The following is a 20,163-nucleotide window of genomic DNA, read 5'->3' as shown; positions in this document are numbered from 1 at the left end:
ATTTGTAAAATAAATATTTGTATGAACATTTTCAACATTCTCATATTACTTTATTGTTGGTGTGTGTGGTGCTTTGTATTTGTCTGTGCACTAGAAAGTATGTAAGTGAGACTATTGGGTGAGAGTGTCTGTCTGCACTGTCCAGTTGAAGACGAGAGAGAGAGAGTGAGTTCATATCTGAAGCCCCCTTCACACTACTGCACCCTGGGGTTACAGAACACAGGGATCTCTCTCCTGCCACTTCACATATTCTCTCTTCTAATTGCCCACTGAGGGAGAGAGAGAACGAGGGATGAGTCAAGGAGGGAAAGAGACAGACAAAGAGAGAGTGAAACATGGAGTGAGAATACATGAGACAAAATGATCAGAAATACAGTGTAGACATTGTTAATGTTGTAAATGACTATTGAAGCACAACAGTTTTCAGCTGTGCTAACATAATTGCAAAAGGGTTTTCTAAGGATCAATTAGCCTTTTAAAAGGATAAATTAGCGAACTATGGATTAGCTAACACAACGTGTCATTGGAACACAGGAGTGATGGTTGCTGATAATGGACCTCTGTACGCCTATGTAGATATTCCATTTAAAAATCAGCCTTTTCCAGCTACAATAGTCATTTACAACATTAATGTCTACACTTTATTTCTGATCAATCTGATGTTATTTTAATGGAAGAAAAAAAATCTTTAAAAAAACAAGTGAATTTCAAAGTGACACCAAACTTTTGAACTGTAGTGTATATATTGAAATAAAAGAGTTGTGGACATTGAAAGGTGTGAATTTATTTATTTTACATTTAACTGATTTAGCACTCTTATCCAGAGCGTCTTACATTTTCACACAGCCCCCCCCGTAGGAAACAAACCCACAACCCTGTTATTCCAAACACCATGCTCTGCCAACTGAGCCACACGGGACCCAATAGTAATAACAAAGATATAGCCACTGTGGCATGGAGAGAAGGGACTGTGTGCACTGATATCCAAACCTAAAATGCAATTATCTACACACAAAGCATGCATTAGAGGGCATGGTTTGGAGTCAGCAAAATACACAAAGATACCACACTTTATTGAGGTTTAGGATAGTGTACAGCAGCAGTTCACAGATGTTTTTTTATTTAACTAGGCAAGTTAGTTAAGAACAAATTCTTATATACAATGACGGCCTAGGAATGCCGCCACATTGATCAAACAAAATTTTGATTTATGTCTTTGTCTTGGTCGCCAACCATTTTCATAAATTAGTAGAATTAAGGGAAGGATGGAAAGTACGGTTTGGGTTTTTCTCAAGCATCTTTGTTTGTCAGCACATTGTTAATTCTCTTTTTCAGATTGATTTCAGTTTATCAATAGATCTTTTTCCAGATTCATGAAAAACAAATGCTGTTAATGGGTTTTCTTATAATGCAGAGCGGTTGACTTAGGCCAGACACGTTGTACAAAATCTTCTATAAAAGCGTTTAGGTCTATTTCTCTCACCCTAAACTTTGATGATAGTACAGTAAAGAGACTATACAACAATGTTATTAATTCTAGATGACAAATTCACAGTTTTTGAATTATTCATCATCGTCGTCGTCGTCTTCTTCATCATCAGAGTCATCCGAATCATCAGAGTCATCATCAGAGTCGTCATCATCGTCGTCATCGTCCTCATCATCGTCGTCGTCCTCATCATCATCCTCTGTGTTGACCTTGCCCGACAGGACGTTCTCTATCCAGTCCGCCAGCTTCTGGGCTGTGAGCAGATCTTGTTCTTCCATCTCCAGCCAGATGCTGTCAGCCTGTCCAGAGGAAGAGAGAGAGGTCAGAGGCCAAAGGTCATGGACCATCATGAGTTAGATCTAAGTTTCACAATGTCTGACTGGTTTCCACCAATTCCTCATGCTGTATTGGAGCTGTTCGGGGACTCACGTCAGTAACGTTGACCACGCCGATCTGAGGTTTGAACAGGTCCACCTGGAAGGTCTTCTCCCAGTAGGGGATAAGCTGAGGAGATGGAGAGAGAACACACTGTGAGATCTGAAACTGTAGGGACTTGAGTTCACATAATCCTGTCCGTCCGTCTCTCCGTCTGTCTGTGTCTCACCAGTGGGAAGTCATCAGGGTCGATCCAGATTATGCTGAGACCAGGGTGGTGGGTGTTGTCTCTAGCCACCTCCTTCAGCAGCTCCAGGAACTCATAACCATCTGAACACCACCAAACAACACATTAAGAAGGTTAGTCTGTGTTTTATCATGCCGGGAGAAGTTTGTTTGATTTCCTGAAAGCTATGAACCATTTCAGTGATTCTCAGTTTCAGATAAGACTGATAGGAACCTATGTTGCAAAGCTGATGTTGGCCCTGATCAAAGCTGATGTTGGCCCTGATCAAAGCTGATGTTGGCCCTGATCAAAGCTGATGTTGGCCCTGATCAAAGCTGATGTTACTGTAATATGGATGTATGGATGTACCAGGGTCCTCCTCCTCTGCGAAGGCCACTATATGGCTCCCCTCCACAACGTCCTCCTGAAAATGAGACATCATGAGACGCTGTCCAAGGTTTGACAGAAATGAACACACTTACTGTTGTACTTGCCTTTCTTGCACTATCCCTTGAACTTGCATAAGGTAAATGAAATGACAAAAAAACTCACCCATGTCTCAAACATGTCCTCAGCACGCAGCTTTCGCAGTGTTGGCCTGAAAAACATTACGCAACGCTATCAGTCACAGACCACTGATCAGATCATCAGAATGAAGTGATCCTTTTCTGACAGCCGCAGTAGGGCTGCAGGTAGCCTAGCGAATAGAGTTTTGGACCAGTAACCGAAATGTCACTAGTTAGAATCCTGAGCAGACAAGGTAAAAATATGTTGATGTGCCCTTGAGCAAGGCACGTAACCCTAATTGCTCCAGGGTTGCCGCTGACCTGTCCATGACCTGACTCTCAGGGGGAAATGGGATATGCAGAAAACACAGGACAAATATAAGCACCCACCCCCAAAAAACTATTACACCATACCTTCTGTGTTCAGTGACGAAAGCCACGATCTCCTCCTCAGAGTTGGGTCTGTCAGGGAGGGTGACAGGCTCCTCCATGAAGGGCTCGTAGAAATCTACCTCGTTCATTTTCAGGGTCAGCTCCTTGGCCACCTTAAACACCACAGACACCAGAATCAGCACCCAACTTCTTGCATTGATAGGACCCCTTCTCACAGACCAAGGATATAAGATGTCTGCATACTCACAGCTTTCTCAAAGGTGGCAAAGAATTTGATGTAGGGTTGGAACTGCTCTGCAGCCTCCTTGAACGCACTGTAGTCTGGAGGAAAGGAGCAGTTTATGAAGAAGAGAAAGGAGTGGATGGGAGGAGGGAGGGAGGAGAGCAGAGGGCATTTGACTTCTTTTGAAGATGGTGTACTACTGTATAATCACTACTCTATATCTACACTATTTCTTATCCGTTGAACAGAGGTAGACCTTCAGCATTTAGAATAATTCCCCCTTCTGCTGCTATCATTTAGCATAGCTGTCAGTGAGCATCTACTAGCTTGTGTGTGCTAGCTAGACTAGGATTGGTCTTTAGGGAGATGCCATTGACACATACGTATACTGAAATAACTGAGCCCCGTTGACCCCTAGTTTTAGGCTACCACAGTCGGTCAGGGGTGAGACAGCCGCCTTGCTTATCATGAGCGTGATTCGGTGTCTTACGATAAATGGAAAAATATTTGGCCCTCGCAGCTGTGTGTGGAGGGAGGGTAAAATTGGACATGTAAATCCATGGGGATGGTGAGTTTAAAATTCCCCGGTTATTATCAAGGCCAGGGGATCAGCCAATAGCCATCCAACCCTGGCCATCACACTAGCATGACAGGGAGCACATTTAAACAACCTTAACACATACACACAGACAGATTGTCAGAAAGTCAGAAAGACAGACACACACACACACTCACGTTCTGAGTCTTCGTTCTTAAAATATCCAATGAGGCGGATGTCTTCCTCCATCCTGTCGAAGGCCCTCAGCTCCAGAGCATTTCCTATGACCTCCACAGGCTCCTCCAAAAGCTAGAGAGAAAATAACATAACAGTAAGCTGATCCTAGATCTGTGAGTAGTATCAATGAGGGCACCCCCAGTCCACTCACGTCTAGAAGGAACTCCACCAGGGTGTCGGCAGAGAGCATGCCGTCAAACTCAATCACACGGTCTGCCTTGAACACATACACACTGCCCTCTTCCACCAGGCCTGGGGTCAGAGGTCAGGGGTCAGAGGGTCAAGTACAGACCATTATTTACAACCATTCACTGAATGCTTCACAAAAAAACTTTTGGTGCTTCATGTAGTATGCTTCATAGTCATGTAGTATAATAATAATGATGAGCAACTATAATAATATGATGAGCAACTATAGTTCGCACTGAAGTGTTGATGTGTTTCCTTACCCAGCTTCTTGGCAACCTTGGTGTCTTTGTGGGAGTCTACCATTCCAAACCCAATTTCCTTTTCCTCCATAACCTGAGCAGCCAGCTGGAGATGTAGACAAAAGTCAGTTAGTGACATTCTTTCAACGTCATCATAACACTTAAATTGGAACAGTGTCCAATAGAGCCCTTGTTGTTCTACACTCAGGAACTATGATCCAGTTTGAAGCATGTTTGGCAGGGGGACAGACAAACAAACAGGGCTGAGATGAGGCTTAGTTGGAGTGACGTTATTGAGTAGATAATGGTCCAGAGAACAGAACAGCCCCAAGGCAATGCACGCACGCACGCACGCGCGCGCGCGCACACACACACACACACACACACACACACACACACACATATATATATATATATATACATACAGTGCCTTGCGAAAGTATTCGGCCCCCTTGAACTTTGCGACCTTTTGCCACATTTCAGGCTTCAAAGATAAATATATAAAACTGTATTTTTTTGTGAAGAATCAACAACAAGTGGGACACAATCATGAAGTGGAATGATATTTATTGGATATTTCAAACTTTTTTAACAAATCAGCTGAGGTGGGAGACTCTGTCCATAGGACAACAATCAGTCGTATATTGCACAAATCTGGCCTTTATGGAAGAGTGGCAAGAAGAAAGCCATTTCTTAAAGATATCCATAAAAAGTGTCGTTTAAAGTTTGCCACAAGCCACCTGGGAGACACACCAAACATGTGGAAGAAGGTGCTCTGGTCAGATGAAACCAAAATTGAACTTTTTGGCAACAATGCAAAACATTATGTTTGGCGTAAAAGCAACACAGCTCATCACCCTGAACACACCATCCCCACTGTCAAACATGGTGGTGGCAGCATCATCGTTTGGGCCTGCTTTTCTTCAGCAGGGACAGGGAAGATGGTTAAAATTGATGTGAAGATGGATGGAGCCAAATACAGGACCATTCTGGAAGAAAACCTGATGGAGTCTGCAAAAGACCTGAGACTGGGACGGAGATTTGTCTTCCAACAAGACAATGATCCAAAACATAAAGCTAAATCTACAATGGAATGGTTCAAAAATAAACATATCCAGGTGTTAGAATGGCCCTGTCAAAGTCCAGACCTGAATCCAATCGAGAATCTGTGGAAAGAACTGAAAACTGCTGTTCACAAATGCTCTCCATCCAACCTCACTGAGCTCGAGCTGTTTTGCAAGGAGGAATGGGGAAACATTTCAGTCTCTCGATGTGCAAAACTGATAGAGACATACCCCAAGCGACTTACAGCTGTAATCGCAGCAAAAGGTGGCGCTACAAAGTATTAACTTAAGGGGGCTGAATAATTTTGCACGCCCAATTTTTCAGTTTTTTATTTGTTAAAAAAGTTTGAAAGATCCAATAAATGTCGTTCCACTTCATGATTGTGTCCCACTTGTTGTTGATTCTTCACAAAAAAATACAGTTTTATATCTTTATGTTTGAAGCCTGAAATGTGGCAAAAGGTCGCAAAGTTCAAGGGGCCCGAATACTTTCGCAAGGCACTGTATATATATATATATATATATATATATATATGATGACTAGAAGTGCCATGCTCCATATCCATGCCAGAAACCTAACAGCCATTGTGGTCTCAATAGGTGAGGGTCTGCCAGCCAAGGCCTTGAGCTCTGACAGATACCAAGGCAAATTGAAGCTAAGAATACCCGACTGACCGAAATATCAGGAGGGGAACAGTGATTAGTCTGTCTTCATCCAGATAATACGTTGACAGGTGATCATTCAGGGCTTTGAACATCATGTTTGAAAAGCACTTTATGAATACAGTTATCGGTGTTAACATGTAGAAGCATGGACTCTCCATTGGTTGTAGACAAGAAGAAAGTCTTTGTCATACTTTTGACAACTCAGCAAAGCGGTACATTTTTCAACCTTTAGCAAACCCAAACAAAGAACACATAGGCCTAGACAGAATACAACACAACATACATTACCACATGCAACTTGGAACAAGTAGCCATTATTAAAGCATGAGATACTGTATGTTGATGAAACACTGACAGAGTGATGAAGAAAGGCCAGAAGTGGACTCTTCAAACAAACCTCACTCTGTTGGCTCCTTATAAAATAATGGAACATGGATGCAATCCTATACAGATAACCTGTAGCGAAGCAATAGAGCAAGTAATTATGTTAATTATGATGACCCAGGGCCCTAACCCTAGTCCAGTCCACCTGTGGTGAGTTAAATATCTGAGGCTATTAGGAGTGAGAGACTGTGCTCAGGTTATCTGCTGCACATCATACTCTAACTCAACACAAGCCATGAGGAGCACAGGACAGCTAGAGAGGGGAGATTAGGCCACAGTAGTCCACTGTCACAGCTCTGCTGAAGTGGGATAGTAACTGACACTTTACTTGAAGTAGCTTCAAATGAAGTACTCTTTACCTTATAAATGTATTCATAGCACATTATAATATAGATGCCGTCATAGAACATTAGCGAATGTTATAATCAGTTAGCCAACTTTCTAATTAATAAATATTCATGTCATTGACATAGTATTTTAAGACCGACTCAATCTAAGTGTAAAAGCAAAACAGGGAGAGAGACAGACCTACTGCAATGCCCTTCACATGTATAGCTCAATAACATAAAGGGCATGTGTGCCGGTCCTATTTGTGCCTGTGGCAGAGAGCAGGGGTGAATAATATACATTACTATGGGAAGTGCCGAATGAATTAACAGAAATATCCTTAACTGACAGCACTGGAGACGCACGCACGCACGCACGCACGCACGCACGCACGCACGCACGCACGCACGCACACACGCACACACGCACACACACACACACACACACACACACACACACACACACACACACACACACACACACACACACACACACACACACACACACACACACACACACACACGTATCTCAAAGTCATAAGAATCACTGATTGACTTGTGATGGGGTAGCTCAGTCTTGAGTATGTATTCAATCAGTTGATCATGTTCAATTGAATGACAGCCATTTTATGACAACGTTTTATTACAGTCTCTCATTCTAGCTCTCACTCTTAACCACTTCAGTAAATTGTGGGTTCTGTGCCCATTGGGACACTCTAATGTCTAGGTACTGTAATGATTTATGGAGTGGGTCTAGCTGACCCAGTGACCCCAGATTGTTAAATCACCTCAGTCCAGCCCAGGTGCTCCCCCTCCCTAGTGACTCTTCTCTTTCTTCTCTACCCACCATCTCTTTCTTCTCCTCCTTATCTCTCTCTCTGCCTTGTCCTCCTTCATCGTTTCTTCACCATCTCGTTCCTAGACTCACCATCTCCCTTTTTCTCGCTTCCTCCTCCTCAGGCTTACCTCCAGCACCATCTCAGTCATCAGGTGTTGTTTCTGCAGCTCCTTCCCATCAGGGATGGGTTTGTGGTACAGCAGACACATCATGGTGTACTTCTTCATGGCCTTCTGGTAGTTCTTGTTATTGATGTCGATGACTCTGTCTTTCCCGTCATAGCGAGGGAACTCCAGTCCCTTCTCGGTCTGAGCGAGCGGTGACAGAGACAGGCACGGGAGCAGGAGCAGCCACAGGGCAAGCATGGTTTAGGGACGTGTTATGAACGACCACACACCTCGAGAATCACAGAGTAACCTTTAATCACTAGATATGGCCTCCACAAGAGTACTTAGGCTGAGGAAGGTCAGCGTTGCCCTTAAATTATAGTATACATCTCCTTGAGTCTCCTTCCAAGCAGTCCTCTATAGTCCAATGCCCAAGGCTTGTTTAGGAACCAGCGATCCTCTCTCTCCCTGTTTCACTTCCTTGCTCCCTCTCTCCAGCCGAGACAAAGGGAAAGAACAGACCTGACAGACTTGGAGCGCTGGGGGGCTAGATACCGTACATAGCAGCGCCCCTCTCCCCCTGGCCACCACACACAGGCCCATTTTTAGGAGACCAGTTGTTTAGGTGCTAAAAATAAATAGGTGAGTGAGAGAGATAGAGAGAGAAAGAGCACGAGAGGAGAGAGGAGATAGTGGGTTTTAACAGGCCTCTGCTCTCTGCTCACACTCTCACACCATGGCGTTTCTACTTGGCATGTTGGGAGGAATGAGAGAGAGCTGTGCTGAGGAGATTTTGGGATGATAGCAATCTGGGGTCTGCATATCTAGAGTTCTAACAGTCACTACAGATTGGGTTTGTAACCATGAGCATAAAAAGAGACTCCTGAACAGTGCTCAGCACTGTGAAACGGGTGTTCCCAACAGGTTAGCATTATGCTAACAGTGTCCCACTCCACAACGTCTAGTGTATGTTGATAGATGCATGCAGTGACAGGCTAATGGACAGCGCCTGAATGCAACTAGAATATAATTGCGATAGCTTTATAGTGGCTACTTTAACACTAGCTGTCCCATTGCTGTGGTAGTTGGTGTAGTTGTCTGTTGGAGCATACTGTTGGAATCAGACTAGGGTAGGAGGAGGTGTTGGCTGGGGGTTACAGTTACAGTCAAAAGGAATAATCAGACAAGGAGACTCTGACATTGTGTGTGTGTGCGTGAGTGCATTCGTGTGCCTGTCGACAGCCTATGGAGGGAAGGTAAATGTACTCTCCTTTGAGAGGATAGGCTTAACTGGGAAATTAGGCAGGGTTGGGTAGGTTACTTTCTAAATGTAATCCATTACAGTTTCTAGTTACCTGTCCAAAATTGTAATTAACGACTTTCTCCATAAGAAGCATCGTTAGTGGTTTCTGACTTGTGGTTAGACTTCAATGCTGAATTTAATGCCATTGAGAAAACAGAAAGGTGTCATATAATGTATTTTTTCCCAAACATCCTTTCTGAATTTAAAAGTAATCCATAAGTAATCATCTAGTTTTTCAAAAGTGTGAAATGGTATTAAATACATCAAACACATGGTTTTCATGCATTATCATGAGCTGTCCTCCCTTCCTGTGGTATGCATGTGTGAGCATGTAGTTTACCCGTTGCCAATGACTATATGCAAAGCAAAACAAAGGCTTGATCTCAGCAAAATATAAAACGTGTGACCCAGGCACCATTTTCTTTGAGTACACTGCCTGTGTGACTATGTGTGTCTCTGGGTAGTCTAACTGATGAGGACAGTAACATGAGTCTTTTTTGTCAAGGTTTGTTTTCAGCCTTGCAGAGACAGTAACCCGATCTCTCTGCTTTCTCATTGTCACTGGGGCTAAAATGGAACAGCCTGGGCTTACAGTACATTGTATGGCTCAGAGTCTCTGATGAAGAAGTAACCTGCTAGCAGGCCATGCTTGGTGTTATCACAACTTCAATGTACTGTAAATGGATAGTGATTACTATTGCTAAGTTTTATACTGGCAAAAAAGGAAGGTTGTGTGTTTGTTCAGTTCACTTGCAGGAAATATCACAGAGTCAACTCCATACTTTACCATCCCTGCTGTAGGAAGAGGAGAATTGCAGCTTGTCTTCATACTTGTGCAACCTGGACTCGGGGGTAGATATAACATAGTTAAAGTCAATCTATGAGACTCAAATTAGTATGAAATGTTACGTTTGGTATGGTATGTGATTTGTGGATGTCCAGCATCCATTTCGTATGATATGTTATGAATTACAATTCGCATGGTATACAGTTGAAGTCGGACGTTTACATATACTTAGGTTGGAGTCCTTAAAACTAGTTTTTCAACCACTCCACAAATTTCTTCTTAACAAACTATAGCTTTGGCAAGTTGGTTAGGACATCTACTTTGTGCATGACACAAGTAATTTTTCCAACAATTGTTTACAGACAGATTATTTCACTTAGAATTCCCTGTATCACAATTCCAGTGGGTCAGAAGTTTACATGCACTAAGTTAACTGGGCCTTTAAATAGCTTGGATAATTCCAGAAAATGATGTCATGGCTTTAGAAGCTTCTGATAGGCTAATTGACATAATTTGAGTCAATTGGAGGTATACCTGTGGATGTATTTCAAGGCCTACCTTCAAACTCAGTGCCTCATTGCTTGACATCATGGGAAAATCAAAAGAAATCAGCCAAGACCTCAGAAAAAAAATTGTAGACCTCCACAAGTCCGGTTCATCCTTCTGAGCAATTTCCAAACGCCAGAAGGTACCACGTTCATCTGTACAACCAATATAACGCAAGTCTAAACACTATGGGACCACGCAGCCGTCATACCACTCAGGAAGGAGACGCATTCTGTCTCCTAGAAATGAACGTACTTTTGTGCGAAAAGTGCAAATCAATCCCTGAACAACAGCAAAGGACCCTGTGAAGATGCTGGAGGAAACAGGTACAAAAGTATCTATATCCACAGTAAAACACGTCCTATATCGACATAACCTGAGAGGCCACTCAGCAAGGAAGAAGCCACTGCTACAAAACCGCCATAAAAAAGCCAGACTACAGTTTGCAACTGCGCATTGGGACAAAGATTGTACTTTTTGGAGAAATGTCCTCTGGTCTGATGAAACAAAAATAAAACTGTTTGGCCATAATGACCATCCTTATGTTTGGAGGAAAAAGGGGGAGGCTTGCAAAGCCGAAGAACACCATCCCAACCGTGAAGCACGGGGGTGGCAGCATCATGTTGCGGGGGTGCTTTGCTGCAGGAGGGACTGGTGCACTTCACAAAATAGATGGCATCATGAGGAAAGGAAAATTAGGTGGATATACTGAAGCAACATCTCAAGACATCAGTTAAAAATTGGTCACAAATGGGTCTTTGAGAAATAAATAATTCTCTCTACTATTATTCTGACTTTTCACATTCTTAAAATAAAGTGGTGATCATAACTGACCTAAGACAGGGAATTTTTACTAAGACTACATTTCAGGAATTGTGAAAAACTGAGTTTAAATGTATTTGGCTAAGGTGTATGTAAACTTCTGACTTCAACTGTATTACGAATTGCAATTCAAATCAAATGACATTTTATTGGTCACAGACACACGTTTAGCAGATGTTATTGCACGTGTAGCGAAATGCTTGTGTTTCTAGCTCCAACAGTGCAGTAATATCTAACAAGTAATATCTAACCATTTCACAACAATACACACAAATCTATGTAAAGGAATGGAATTAAGAATATTTGGACGGGCAATCTCAGAGCGGCATAGACTAAGATACAGTAGAATAGAATACAGTGTTTACATATGAAATTGGTAAAGCAAAATATTTTAACATTATTAAAGTGACTAGTGTTCAATTATTAAAGCGGCCAGTGATTCCAAGTCTATGTATATAGGGCAGCAGCCTCGAATGTGCTAGTGATGGCTATTTAACAGTATGATGGCCTTGAGATAGATGCTGTTTTTCAGTCTCTCGGTCCCAGCTTTGATGCACCTGTACAGACCTTGCCTTCTGGATGATAGTGGGGTGAACAGGTAGTGGCTCGGGTGGTTGTTGTCCTTGATGATCTTTTTGGCCTTCATGTGACATCTGGTGCTGTAGGTTTACTGGAGGGCAGGTAGTCCCAGTGTTTAGGATCAGCGAAGTGGAGGTGTTGTTTCCTACCTTCACCACCTGGGGGCGGCATGTCAGGAAGTCCAAGACCCAGTTGCACAGGGCGGGGTTCAGACCCAGGGCCTCAAGCTTAATGATGAGCTGGGAGAGTACTATGGTGTTGAATGCTGAGCTATAGTCAATGAACAGCATTCTTACATAGGTATTCCTCTTGTCCAGATGGAAAGGAAAGGGATATGGCAGTGTGAGGGTGATGGCATCGTCTGTGGATCTATTGGGTAGGTAAGCAAATTGAAGTGGGTCTAGGGTGTCAGGTAAGGTAGAGGTGATATGATCCTTGACCAGTCTCTCAAAGCACTTCATGATGACAGAAGTGAGTGCTACGGGGCGATAGTCATTTAGTTCAGTTACCTTTGCTTTCTTGGGTACAGGAACAATGGTGGCCATCTTGAAGCATTTGAGGACAGCAGACTGGGATAGGGAGAGATTGAATATGGCCGTAAACACTCCAGCCAGTTGGTCTGCGCATGCTCTGAGGACGTGTCTAGGGATGCCGTCTGGGCCGGCAGCCTTGTGAGGGTTAACACGTATAAATGTCTTACTCATGTTGGCCACAGAGATGGAGGCCGAGTCGGGCTGCATTGTGTTATCCTCAAAGCAGGCGAAGATTTTTTGTATTTTTGTAAATATTTTTTTATTTCACCTTTATTTAACTAGGCAAGTCAGTTAATTATAAACAAATGATGGTCTTCCAGAAGGCAAAAGGCCTCCTGCGGTGACGTGGGCTGGGATTAAAAATAAAAATATAGGACAAAACAAACATCACAATAAGAGAGACACCACAACACTGTCAGCGACGTGGCTGGTTTTCCCTTTGTAGTCCGTAATTGTCTGTACACCCTGCCACATACGTCTTGTGTCTGAACCGTTGATTGCGACTCCCCTTTGTCTCTATACTAACGTTTTGCCTGCTTGATTGCCTTATGGAGGGAATAACTACACTGTTTGTATTCGGCCATATTCCCAGTCACCTTGCCATGGTTAAATGTGGTGGTTTGTGCTTTCAGTTTTGCGTGAATGCTGCCATCTTTCCACGGTTTCCGGTTAGGGTAGGTTTTAATAGTCAGAGTGGGTACAACATCTCCAATACACTTCCTGATAAACTCAGTCACCGTATCAGTGTATTAGTCAATGTTATTCTCAGAGACTTTCCAGAACATGTCCCAGTCTGCGTGATCAAAACAATCTTGAAGCGTGGATTCCAATTGGTCAGTCCAGCATTGAATAGCACTTAGCACGGGTACTTCCTGTTTGAGTTTCTGCTTATAGGAAGGGAGGAGCAAAATGGAGTCGTGATCAGATTTTCCGAAGGGAGGGCGGGGGAGGGCCTTGTAGGCATCCCGGAAGTTGGAGTAGCAGTGGTCAAGTGTTTTAACAGCGCAAATACTACAGTCAATGTGTTGATATAACTTCGGTAGGTTTTTCGTCAAATTTGCATTGTTAAAATCCCCAGCTACAATAAATGTGGCCTTAGTTTGCATAAAGTCCAGTGAAGTTCTTTGAGGGCAATCAAGGTATCGGCTTGAGGGGGAATAAACTTGGCTGTGACTAAACCGAAGAGAATTCTCCTGGTAATTTCGATTGGCATTTGATTGTGAGGTATTCTAGTTCGAGTGAACATAAAGGACCTGTATGTTATCACAATCACACTATGAGTAGTTAATCATGAAACATACACCCCTGCCCTTCTTCTTCCCGGACAGATATTAATTCCTGTCTGCGCGATGAACTAAGACCCCAACTGGCAGTATGGACTCAGAGAGTATATCCAGAGAGAGCTTTGTTTCCGTGAAACAGAGTATGTTACAATCCCTGATGTCTCTCGAGAAGGAAATCCTCACCCTGAGCTCATCAACTTTAGTATCCAGAGACTGAACATTAGCAAGTAACATACTGGAAGCAGTGGGTTGTGTGCGTGGGTCCACTCGGAATATCTCTTCTCCACCGGCTGTGTTATGGATCAGCCTCTGGAATCATTTAAATTACCTTGGGGGTACGAACAAAGGGTCCAATTCGGGAAAGTCATATTCCTGGTCATAATGCTGGTAATGCTGGTGAGTTACCGTCGCTCTGATATCCAAAAGTTCTTCCCGGCTGTATGTAATAACACAACAAAATTCTGGGCTAATAATGTTGCCTAGGGGCTAGAATCTAACCTATCTATCGGCACCATTTTCCTGTTTCGTACAATATGTTAGGAATTTGCAATACATATGATATGTTAAGAATTCCAATTTGTTGTGGCTAACGTTAGCTAGGTGACTAACGTTAGCTATGCTAGTGGTTAGGGTTATGGGTTAAGGTTATGGGTTAAGGTAAGGGTTAGGGTTATGGTTAAGGTTAGGGTTAAGGGTTAGCTAACATGCTTTGATTTTATTAGGATCTCTTTTGGTCGTCATTTGGACTAATTTTCCAAGAGTTCATGCTTAGTTGCTAAGTAGCTACAGTGCCTTCAGAATGTATTCACACCCTTTTGACTATACGGGTTGCATTAACTATGCTGTGATATGCTAAATTGCTAATACCTGCATCAGTATTCTGTAAGTAAAATCTCTCTCTCAAAACACACACATCCATGAGGGCAGTCAGAGCAGGCAGTGTTGTAGGGTAGCAGCTGCACCTCTATTTTATACTGCTCTTATTATTCCTCTCTACTCCTGTCTGTCACCCCTTTCCCGTCTCTCTCCAGTCTACCTCAGTCTCCCTCTCTCTTTGTTCTCAGTTTGTCTTTGTAAATATATTTTTGTTCAGTGTGTGTGTGTGTTGCTCTCTACTGGGCACTTGTGGTTTGACAGCCCTGTTACTTTTCACCTACTTCATTAGCGCAGACATAATCTTAGTCAGAGGCCAGATAACCACATCAGTATTGATAGATCCACTTTTTTAATACAATCCATGATTAACATATTAGTTATACATTGACTGCAACACATTTGTTACTAATGGATACCACAAGATTATTTAACTTTCGGGCCATAGAGCTCACCAGTTTTTAGTCCCAAAACCTGGAAATGAGTTCCTCTGGTTCGTTCAGACATTCCTATGGGGGAAATTAAGGGGAAAGAATTGAGTTTTGGTATAAATGCCGAAATAAAAGGTCTGAGGTTAACAGATTTAGGAAATGTTATATGTTTTGTTCTATGAGATCATATTGTTTTCCGTAAATGCTTCAAAATTCACAATTTCTTTTAGCTAATGACGATTATCTCAGAGAACAAAACCTATAAAATCTCCTAAACCTTATTTTTGGCATTTATCTAAAAACCCTACAAAAACGAAATGTATTTTCCCATAGGCTTTGTTCAATACAAAAATACAGTATTCATATTCCTCTCTATGTGCCTGTGTGTTTGTCAGTGGTCAAAGTGCTTAAGTAAATATACTATAAAGTACAACTTAAGTAGATTTTTTGGGTATCTGTACTTTACTATTGATATTTTTGACTACTTTTAGTTCACTGCATTCCTAAAGAAAATCATGTACTTTTTACTCCATACATTTTCCTTTTGAATGCTTAGCAGAACAGAAAAATTGTCAAATTCACACACTTAACCTCTGATCTGGCAGACTCACTAAACACACGTGCTTCATTTATCAATTATATCTGAGTGTTGGAGTGTGCCCCTGGCTATCTGTAAATAAAACAATTAAAAATGGTGCAGTCTTGTTTGTTAGTATAAGGAATTTGAAATGATTTATACTTTTACTTTTGATACTTAAGTATATTTTAGAAATTACATTTAGTTGTGATACTTAAGTATATTTAAAACCAAATACTTTTAGACTTTTACTCAAGTAGAATTTTACTGGGTGACTTTTACTTTTACTTGAGTCATTCTCTATTCAGATATCCTTACTTTTACTCAGGTATGACAATTGGGTACTTTTCCACCACTGGTGTTTGTATATGGCGTGTGAATATACATTGGGTTAGTTGGCCGTGGGGTTGTTGATGACGAAGCTCTGCTGTTGGAGCTGGGCGGTCCAGTCTTCCTCAATGTATTTATGGTAGGGGTCGTTAGAATGCTCACGCCGCTTCGACTTCACCGTGCTCACCAGGATCGCCACGACGATGAAGGCAAACATTCCGATCATCACTATCAGATACCATATGACGTTCCTGAAGTTCTCCTCTGCCAGAGTGTTGTCCAGAGCCTGTTCTGCCTTCGAGGAGTTCCGGCTCCAGTTGTCAAGATAATGGCCCAGGGCACGGGTCAGAGAGTCCTCCAGGTGGAGGGTCATGTTTGACCAATTAGGCAGCATGATCACCTGGTGGGCGGGGTAAAGAGAGTGAATTTGATCAGTGACAGGGGTGAAGACATTGACATTGTACTGTCTTCCTGTGATCTGTGCACTGAATCTGCATATAAGAATACACTACCAAGCACATACACAGACAATACAGTATATACAGAATCAGACAGTGAACCTTCATATTGCATTTACAGAATCAGACAGTGAACCTTCATACTGTACATACAGAATCAGCCAGTGAACCTTAATACTGTATTTACAGAATCAGACAGTGAACCTTCATACTGTATATACAGAATCAGACAGTGAACCTTCACACTGTACATACAGAATCAGACAGTGAACCTTCATACTGTACATACAGAATCAGACAGTGAACCTTCATACTGTACATACAGAATCAGACAGTGAACCTTCATACTGTACATACAGAATCAGACAGTGAACCTTCATACTGTACATACAGAATCAGACAGTGAACCTTCATACTGTACATACAGAATCAGACAGTGAACCTTCATACCGCCCAGTTGTGACTTAAACAAGAAAATATCTGACCTGTTCAGGGTTTCCTGTATCGCTCCAGGAAGGTTGAGAAGATGTTACAATCACAGGCGTTGAGAAAGAGGCAGGGTCCTGGAGGGGGGAAGTAGGATGAGAAAGAGACAAATACCACACAATCAACCAACTAACCAGCCAACCTCAGCCTAGGACAGACAGACCGGTACAAAAAGAAACACTGCTCATATTTGATCTACATTGTTTGCTTGTGTGTGTGTGTTTTCTTGTGTGTGTGTGTGTGTGTGTGTGTGCAAGTGTTTCTGATGACCTTGAGAAAAGCATCAAGCTCAGCTGATATGGAAAGGGGAGTAGAGTGTTGAGGGTCACTCTCACCCTGCCACACAAACACACACTGTAGCCTATATTGGATTCCTAAACAGTGGCACTACTATCAATTGTGAAATAAGTTGTAATACTTGAAGTCATGTACTCAAAAAGGATCTCAAACATGCTAGCATTCAAAACAATAGTGTTAAGTGTAATAGTCTTTGCAAACATGTTTAGGTAAAGTTTAGTAGTGGAGCTGTTCTATAGCCTTTTGCAATTCACCTAGTACTGACAATGTTCCTGCTTGTGAAATTCCATAGCAGTACCCACATTTTCCACTAGATGGCAGACAACTTCTCCTGGTGTACTGTCACCACGTGTACCTCAGGGATTAAATTGGGCATTCGGGGGGTTTAGGGTTGAGCCAGGGTTAAACATACATTAAGGTTGAACATAAGAGTTCATATTATGGCTAGGGTTGAATTGGGGAGTGGACATGAAGCTAGGGTTAGTGTTAATGTTAGGGTTGAATTGGGGTGTGAACATGAAGCTAGGGTTAGTGTTAGGGTTGAATTGGGGTGTGGACATGAAGCTAGGGTTAGTGTTAGGGTTGAATTGGGGTGTGGACATGAAGCTAGGGTTAGGGTTAGGACTTTTATCCTACTTTCTATCCTTTTGAGGTTCTGGAAGGTTCTGGAGCTTTGCTTCACCTATCTCTCTCTTTGACCCAAGGTGCAAAAGCCCAGAACCGGCTGTACCTCACCAGTTCCTCACAGATTTGTGTTAGGCCTTAAGCTGTTCACCTGAGGATGGTTATACTGTATTACTGTACATAACCAGACAGGACTCGGTGTTGTCCAGGGAAAAGAGTTGAGGAATGTTGCTGAACCTGTTCACACCCCTGCCACTCTTCTTGGGTGGAGGACATGGAACATGACAGGTACAGCACTAATACATCTGAGGTACTCTTTGATGTGGCTGAGAGCCAGCAAACGCACACACACTGTGAGTCACTCTGGTATGAGATTGAGGCCTTTTATGTGAACAATGACACAGGTTTACCATCAGCTTAGTCTATGCAATCAGGAGTGGGACCAGAGAGCACCACTGTATAGTAGCTCCACTACATGGAAGGGCTAGCCCTCTCACCCTGCAAAACCATCAGTATCTTTTATGTGCAAATTAAATATATCTACAGATATGCTAATGTTCAGTACAATACATGCATTCACAGTGTGCTCTATTCTCTCATCTCAAAGGGTCAGGTGTCTATCAGTGTGTCCAACAATCTGTTGGTGGGAATTGAGAGGTATAACAACACTGGAAGGTCATTTGATGTGTCTTACCCCAAGATGACTGGAGGGACAATTAAGAGGTTGACCGGAATAACAGAGAAGAGCTGGAGGAAGGACTATGTTATGAGAGCAGCAACCCAGGAACCAATGTGTCATGGACCTCCTATTAGAGACGCATGTTACATAATCAGATAAATGGATGCACCAACTCCACATGCCCACAAACACGCAGTTAACCATATGGTTGCCATAGTGATTATGCATAGTAGACCTTTTTAAATGTGCTTGGTTTGTGTATGGGTCTGTGCCCGCATGCATGTGAAAGGGCTCTATTCCATCTATATCGCTGAAGAGTTACAGATTGCGCGACAGAAACGTACATTTCCGATTTTGACAACTGAGCTGACATATGCAGCATTTACCGTGAATACAGTCTCCTCTAACGCAGGAACATTGCCTTTAAATTGCAATCACACTGTAACGCTGAACTTCAGCAATGCAGATTGAATAGAGCCCTAAGTATGGTGTTGCTATTATGCTATTATTGTGCTCGCATAAACAGTAAACAGCTTTGAGGGTTGAGTGTCTGAGTCAAATGTACCAATTATACAATCCCACATGGAATTATGCATGTCCTGTATCTGTGTACATATGTCTGTGTGTGTCTGTGTACGTGTTGAGACCTAACCTCTATTTATCAAACCCAATTTTTCCTGTGTCTCTGTCCCTTGTCCCTATTTCACAATGTCATTGCCTCACCACACACACACACCACAACCCCCACCAATGTTATGCACACAGGAGGAACTATGTACATTGTCAAAACATCATTGGCTGTGGAATCAAACAATACATGAAGAGGAAAATGACTAGCTAAGTGAGTTGAGCTTATGATAAACCTCAATGACTGTCCACTGATTCCTATGTCCCTAATAGACTGCTCATTCCAACACTGATTCCAAAGAGAGAGAATTTTTTCCTTTTGCCATTGAGGTCTTTTTTCTGTGGATTAATTTTAGGATCTGCGAATCCCAGACACACCGCCCATAGTTTGGTCAGGAGTGTGTGGTATGAGTGGAATGCGTTGGTTGTGTGTTTGCGGTATATTCCACAGCGTTAGTTAATGCTCGGACCACATTCCCGCCGTGGTTGATTCCGGACTGTCACCCCCATGAGTGGGAATACCTGGGAATTGTTTATGTTCTAATAACCATTGATCAATGACTCACTCACTGGTGTAGGACATTCTCAATCACATAAGGAAGTTTACTGTACAGAGTACTGCATATCAAATTAATATTTATTTTATCATTCAAGTCACTGACTAACCAGGAAACACTGTTGATGTCATGTTCCCAGTGAATTTCCTTCTCAGTTTGGTGGGGAGTGGGCTCTGATGGGCTTTGACACACACATGTATTGTTAGGATGATGTGATGTTCCCAGTGAATTTCTCTCTAAGCTTGGTGGGGAGTGGGCTCAGATGGCTCTGCAGTTGAACCTCTGCTGAGCGACAGGCAGCAGGTAGAGCACCAACATCCATCCAGCTTTGTCGGTCTCTAACACATCATGGAAAGTGACTACTGCGTGAAAAAGTTAACCTTCACGTAAGAGATTTAGACAAGTTCAGAGGAGCTCTCTCTTATCCACGTCTGGCCCTGCTGTGACGTGATTGGTGTATTGTTGTCAGAACCAGACCTTGAGGCCATTCTTCTCAACCCTGTCATGAGTGTCTTCATGGAGGCAGAACAGAATTCCGGAGCTAGACTGATAAGTGGTGTAATTGACTTTA

At 42.6% G+C, this 20,163-nt stretch overlaps 2 protein-coding genes across 2 annotated transcripts; both read right to left on the bottom strand.

Annotated features, from left to right (window-relative positions):
- Positions 1–1,052: 1,052 nt before the first annotated feature.
- On the bottom strand, positions 1,053–8,377 carry LOC109871057 (calsequestrin-2-like). Its single transcript, XM_020461845.2, has 11 exons — positions 7,822–8,377; positions 4,437–4,521; positions 4,139–4,239; positions 3,948–4,059; positions 3,237–3,310; positions 3,011–3,141; positions 2,643–2,688; positions 2,460–2,514; positions 2,094–2,194; positions 1,919–1,993; positions 1,053–1,788 (listed from the first exon to the last, which is right to left on the bottom strand). Exons 1-11 carry the CDS (start codon positions 8,056–8,058, stop codon positions 1,564–1,566), a joined length of 1,242 nt encoding a protein of 413 aa, XP_020317434.1. The 5' UTR covers positions 8,059–8,377; the 3' UTR covers positions 1,053–1,563.
- A 7,418-nt stretch (positions 8,378–15,795) lies between these two features.
- Positions 15,796–17,005, bottom strand: LOC109871376 (potassium voltage-gated channel subfamily E member 2). Its single transcript, XM_031806006.1, has 2 exons — positions 16,808–17,005; positions 15,796–16,264 (listed from the first exon to the last, which is right to left on the bottom strand). The coding sequence occupies exon 2, from the start codon at positions 16,256–16,258 to the stop codon at positions 15,926–15,928; it is 333 nt and encodes a 110-aa protein (XP_031661866.1). The 5' UTR covers positions 16,259–16,264; positions 16,808–17,005; the 3' UTR covers positions 15,796–15,925.
- Positions 17,006–20,163: the final 3,158 nt, after the last annotated feature.

The sequence above is a fragment of the Oncorhynchus kisutch genome, linkage group LG26 (assembly GCF_002021735.2).
Source record: "Oncorhynchus kisutch isolate 150728-3 linkage group LG26, Okis_V2, whole genome shotgun sequence".
NCBI classification, from domain to species: Eukaryota; Metazoa; Chordata; class Actinopteri; order Salmoniformes; family Salmonidae; genus Oncorhynchus; species Oncorhynchus kisutch.
This window is presented reverse-complemented; position numbering and strand designations above follow the sequence as displayed.